At 36.5% G+C, this 6,205-nt stretch overlaps 1 protein-coding gene across 3 annotated transcripts in view; it reads right to left on the minus strand.

Annotated features, from left to right (window-relative positions):
• The window catches only part of fgf12 (fibroblast growth factor 12), a 69,793-nt gene that overhangs the window by 6,351 nt on the left and 57,237 nt on the right, over positions 1–6,205 (minus strand). For all 3 annotated transcript variants that reach the window (XM_015378090.1, XM_015378088.1, XM_015378087.1), the window contains exon 4: positions 3,019–3,217. In XM_015378090.1, coding sequence (XP_015233576.1) covers positions 3,019–3,217 — 199 coding nt within the window. The remainder of the gene's footprint in view (positions 1–3,018; positions 3,218–6,205) is intronic.

A 6,205-nucleotide genomic window follows, 5' to 3' on the forward strand; every position in this document is an offset into this window, starting at 1 on the left:
GGCGTAGGTTTGATTTCAACTTTAGTAGGGACACTTTTGGTCTGATGTCATTGGTCCTATGCAAAAATATGCATGCTCATTTTTCTTATGCCTGACGTGAATATCAGGTAGTATTTTGTTTAAAGAGAAAGCAACATTTCTTGCTACATTTGTAAAAATTTTATAAGCTCTACACACTAGATGCTGTTTATCAATGTTTGAAGCATCATCGGCTCTGATGAATGAGGAATTATGAATTTTTTTTCCACTTTGAAAAGGTTTGCATTTCAAATTACCAGCGACTAAAACACAATGTAAATCTGTGCCTATTTAACTAAATAAACTCTAAATATGTCTGTTATATGTGGATTTATCTTTTCTTTTGAAGATATACAATTGTGCAGAGTTAAAACCCATACTTATCTTTTAATTATTCTCTTTGTATCATGAAACAAAGCAAAATAATAGATTCAAGGGACACAAAATAAATGTATTGTATTTACATGAGCACTGGAACCGACCCTGAGAATTTAGAATATTCTTTTCACTCTAAAAGTCATCTAGGGCTGTAGACACTCTATTTAACCCATATCATGTATTTTATCTTGCTTTTAAACAATTCATCGGAATAATCGATTATTAACCCTTTAAGGTCAAGTGTATCATAGTTGATACAGGATATTTTGAAACCTCAGCATCATCAGTGTGATGTTTTTGTTCTTCAAACCCTGACTTACATAATCAGACACATGTGGTGAAGAGAAAACATATGAAAACAGAGAAATGCATAATATATCGAAATTGATGCAAATAAATTATGTAATTTAATGTTTTTAAAAATTTATATAGTTATTTCATTTGTCACAAAGATTAATGACAATTCTAATTTTGGAAAATTAGAATCTTCTGTCAATTATTTCCTGGTTCAGGCTTTAAAGGGTTAAAATGTCAACAAATTTAGGAATCGATTAATCATTAACTGGAGTATAGAGACTCTAAAACATGTCTAGCTCACAGAGAGACCCACTTTGAGCAGGAATTATACCATATAATTGTATAATTGTAAAAAAATATATATATATAAACAAAAATGTTTTCATCTGTCAATATATCCATCCCCTCTACTGCTGCAACAAAGCTGTATTGTAAATTATAAACATGTTATTCACATCTAATTGTTGGTAGGGACAAGTAGGTCGGTCCAAAATGTTGGTAGGGACATGTCCCTATGGTCCCTATGCAAACCTACGCCCATGTTGCTGTATTCTAGGTTTAGTTTGTGATATGCCAAGTAATAAACTGCATTTTACTAAATAATAACACATTAATTTATTGCTGTCAGTGAAATGACTGAATTACCTGGTAATAGCTGTTTGAAATTTAAGAAGTCTGACTTTACCTTGTCTGCTTGAAGCACAGCACTTATCAAAATTCTCCATAAACTCTCCATTTTTATTGTTACCTAGTAATAAAGTGTAACTTATGTTATTACCTTGTTATTACATGTTTATTGATGTACTGTAAAAGAAAGCGCTACCATTTCTTCAATATTTCTGGAGATGTAAGTTTAGAAGGTTAACCTTTAATGGGTCCAACCTCAGTTGGACCCTCTTGCTGAAGGAAAACACTGCGCCCAACTTTGCCATCATGAAGCCTACACCTGTATTATTCTAAAATTAATTTGTATTATTTAAATCAACCTTGATTTCCTTAAAAAAAAATATATATATATATATATACATTTAACAATTTAACATCTAAATCCAAACTTATTTTAAGCCTTTTTTCAAGGATCTAGAGGCATTTTTTAGAAACATAAGAACAATTTTGTTTTGTAAAATAAAAAAATAAAAAGATTTTATATTCAGACATTATATTCCAGTTTGTTTTCTCAGTTTGTTTTTTATTTACCATCCAGGTATAAAAGCTAATAGCAATAATTATCCTCCTAGAGCATAATTCATGTTCCGGACTTCATTGCAATATAGCTGATCCTAATGTCTAAATAGTGACAGAATATGTTACTAAATTAAACTGCTCAATAAGTTATGAAAAAAAAAATTTCAGCTGCGGGGAGAAAAAACTATGCCAATTTCACTCGTTTAGGAAGAACGTGGAACCAGCTGGTTCTGATTCTGATCCAGTTAAATCCCAGACATCAGTCCAGTTGGTTCAGTATTACAGAAATCACTGTGCTGGAGGGATATAGTAGAGTATAGTATAATAGATAAAAACATACAGTAGAAAATAATCTAGAGGAGGTCCTCAGGCTAAAGTTAGGCTGCAAGCAAGAAACGATCTTAATACTTGAAATGGAAAGTAGGGAGGGGATGAAAAGCAACAGCAGCCAACAGAGCAACTGAAAGAAGAAACTGAGCCTCATGTTTCCTAATAAACCTCCATCTGTGTTATTTAAGATTCACCTCGACCTCAAGGAAGCGTCTGTAGGACATCTGACTAAACTGTTGATGTTTCAGACACACATGGACTTTGAACAGACCTCACTTACATCTAAGGCAGAGGGTTAGGGATGTTGAACTCTAAATAAGCAGACATTACACTGCATTTTTTCATTTTTTCTTTCAATAAGTGCATTTTGTCTTGAATTGAGGAGGAAACTGAGACATTTTGCCAATGGAATGAGACAATTTACATTTAAAATAAGAAAAAACAACTGCATTGTCTTATTTCAAGTGCATATCATCTAATTATCTTATTTTAAGAGTGAAAATACTATTGACAAAATCTCATTTACCAACTCAAATTAAGGGTAAATGCACTTAATTTAAGATAATTTTACTTCTTTCTAGATGTTTTTCCAGTGTAAACTCTAAATCTTTCTGTAGGTTTATAATTTCTATAATCCAATCTTGTTTTTTTCGAGTACTTAGTCTTTCAATAGGCAGAAGGTAGATTCTCATTGATAATGGGCCTGAAAATCCTAATCAAACTGCTCTTGTTTCTTCATTAAAGTCCTCCCCTCGTCTGCGAGGCCCCTACAGTTCAACATGAATAACAGAAGAGAGTTTTTCTTCTCACCTTCAATAGGCCTGGGGACGAAATGTGAGCAGGGTTTAGTCTTCTTCACTCGGTTCCCCTTCATGATGATTCCTTCCTTGTTCAGACCCAGGAACCAGGCCCGGCCGGACTCATGCTGCCGGTACAGGGTGGATGAGTAGATGACGTAGTAGTTCTCGAACACAGACTCTTTAAACTTACATTCTGGTGTGAAAACATCCTGGAAAAAAGGAGACATAAAATTTTTTTTTTATATATACCTATAAAAAACATAATAGTGCATGAGCTCAAGACAAGTCACCCAAACATTGTCTGAGTAATCAGAACGGGCGACAGTGGAGTCAGATGTAGGAATTTGCCCTGCATCTGGAGGGTTGTCGGTTCAACCCTCAGCCCTAGATTTAAGTGTTGTTGTGTCCTTGGGCAAGACACTTCACCTGCATGGTGGTCAGATGCCCTGGTGGGGTCAGTGTACGACAGCCTCGCCTCAGTCAGTGAGCCCCAGGCCAGCTGTGGCTACAGTGAAGTTTGCCATCATCAGTGTGTGTGACTGAATGTAGTGTAAAGCGAAGCGCTTTGGTCGTCTCCTGACTTGAAAAAGCGCTATAAGTACAGGCCATTTACCACTAAACCTGTTATATCAGTTTAAAAAAGAAAACAGGATTTGGAACAAGTTATATTAATACTTAATTTGCACATTTTAATTCAATATGCAAATTAGGCTTAATTGTGCAACGAGGTCTGTGAGATACGGAGGTGGGATGTTGTTGATTTGAAAACAAAAAGTCAATCCCAAGTTTTTTCCAGTCAGGTCTTGAGTCAGGCTCGAAATAAAGACATGTAGTTCCCAAGTTCAAGATGGGTTCAAGATGACGCTCGTTACGCCGTCTCTTTTCTCTTACTTTCTCCTTTTCAGGCTGTTTTTTTCCCCTGTAACTATTGTAAGGGGTTTATTTGCAAGCGCTAACATGGGAAGCCACCTTTTTTGACTGTGCTGCTAAGCTTTCTTTTACTTTTGGCACACGGGGGGATCCGTTTGTCCGCAGCTCCAGACGTCCCATTTTCTACTCGCAGAGACCAGCTACTCAGACTTTGTGACCACACTGAGACCAGACATCTCTACAGACATACGGGGAGGCTGCAGGGGTGACGGGTTGAAGCGGAGGAATGCTTCTTTTGCATTCATTTCAATTCAGTTTATTTATATAGCGACAATTCACAACACGTCATCTCAAGGCACTTTACAGAGATTATTCAAACAGATCATACAGTCAAACTGATTCAAAGGACACCAGCTGATTGCATCGACCGATTGACTTGAAGGCAATTCCTCACACCAAGCATGCTTACAGTGACAGAGGAGAGGAAAACCTCCAGCAGAACCAGGCTCAGTGTGAGCGGCCATCTGCTGAGGCCAACTGGGGTTCAAGGAGACAGAAGCAGAGATACAGAAAGCAGCTGTAAACCAGCTCCACAGACGGCCCCGTCCAGGAAACACTCAGCCAGGCGGACGAGCTCTGAGCCAGCTCCAATGTCAGAGGATGAAGAGAGCACATCCAGTTAGTCACAGTAAGAGACACAGGACTACACTGAAAAACAGGCCCAGCTCCAACATCTAAAAAAAGGTGTTGATGGCAGAAACACAGCTGATATTTTCCATTGTGGGACAATAAAGAGATTTTCTATTCTATTCTATTCTATTCTATTCTATTCTATTCTATTCTATTCTATTCTATTCTATTCTATTCTCCAGGCTGGTGTCACAGCCAAACAGGAACAGACCAGATTAAGCTACTATGTGAAAAAGCAGAGAGAGCAGAACGTTAGAGATTGAACTAACAAATTATGCAGAATGGAAGAACATCTCTGGTCATGGGAAACGTAGGATCTCTCCCCAAAAATAATGAGGACCTCACAGCCCTAACCTATTTCCAGATAAAGTACAGGAAGGCTAGAATCAAGTGCTTCACTGAGACCCGGTTGGATGAACTTGGACTCCTGGACAGTTTTAAACTAATCTGTGTGGAAAGGACTTTGGCAGCCAAAGAAGAGAGGCGGGGGTTGGCATGTTTGTGAGAGAGAGATGGTGTAACACGACTTATGAAGGAGCAGACATGCTCCTCAGACATGGAGCTACAGTACTTGTGGTGGGCTTGAGGCCATACTATCTCCCACAGAAGTTTGTGGCCATGTGATCGTGCTCTCTGATTCACAGTGCAGTGATGTATCACTGACTGCATGACCTTCTGTGTAGAGAGCACTATGCCCACTCCGGGGTTTAATTTAGGTGAATTTTTGGGGAACCAATTGTTAAAAATGTGTGCTTTTAATGTCATTTTCCAATCAGTAATTACGCCACAAACTTATTCTTTTTAATAGGTTGTCATTCATTTTAATCCTATTTCCCATCTCTTTATTACTGTATTTCATACATTTTGTTTTGTGTAGATTCAATTAGGGCTGCAACTAATGATTTTTTTGCTTATCGATTAATCTGTTGATTATTTTTTTTACATTATTGGATTAATAATCGGATAGCAAGAGGTTCCTTAAAGAAGACTTTTTATAGATTTAAACCAGGGGAAACTAAAACGTTTCTACTTGAGGAGTTCTGGATAGAGGGTATTGACAGATGATAAAGTTTTTTTTCATCTTAAATAGAAAACATTTATATATTTTTTACTATTATGATATAATTACTGCTGTAAGTGGGTCGCTCTGTCAGCTAGAGGCATTAGAGTCTCTATACTACAGTTAACGATTAATCGATTACTAAATCAATTGACGATTATTTCAATAATCGATTAAACACGATTTATCCAGTTAATTGTTTCAGTTCTATATTCAATAATAATTTATTCACATCAAAGCAGTTCAGCCAAATAGTTCTCCCTCTACCAGCATCACCAACTCAACATAATTTTACCCAGAAGAATAAATGGTGTTGTCATCTGCAAATAAAATGAAATTTTAAATCTCTATAATTTCTGTATAGCTAAGGATTCAGAACAGAACCTTGCAGAACCCCACATTTAATACTCTACAAACATGATCTAACTCAGTTTAGATCAACATTATGAAACATTTCCATTAAAACATTTTCCACCCAGATAATATACAGTAAAAACCACATTTTTCTAGTTTTTGTCATAGAATCAAGTGATTCATAGGATCAAATGCTTTCTGTATGTATACATATATATATATA

This window comes from Cyprinodon variegatus, unplaced genomic scaffold, assembly GCF_000732505.1.
Source record: "Cyprinodon variegatus isolate N-32 unplaced genomic scaffold, C_variegatus-1.0 Scaffold164, whole genome shotgun sequence".
In the NCBI taxonomy this organism is placed as follows: domain Eukaryota; kingdom Metazoa; phylum Chordata; class Actinopteri; order Cyprinodontiformes; family Cyprinodontidae; genus Cyprinodon; species Cyprinodon variegatus.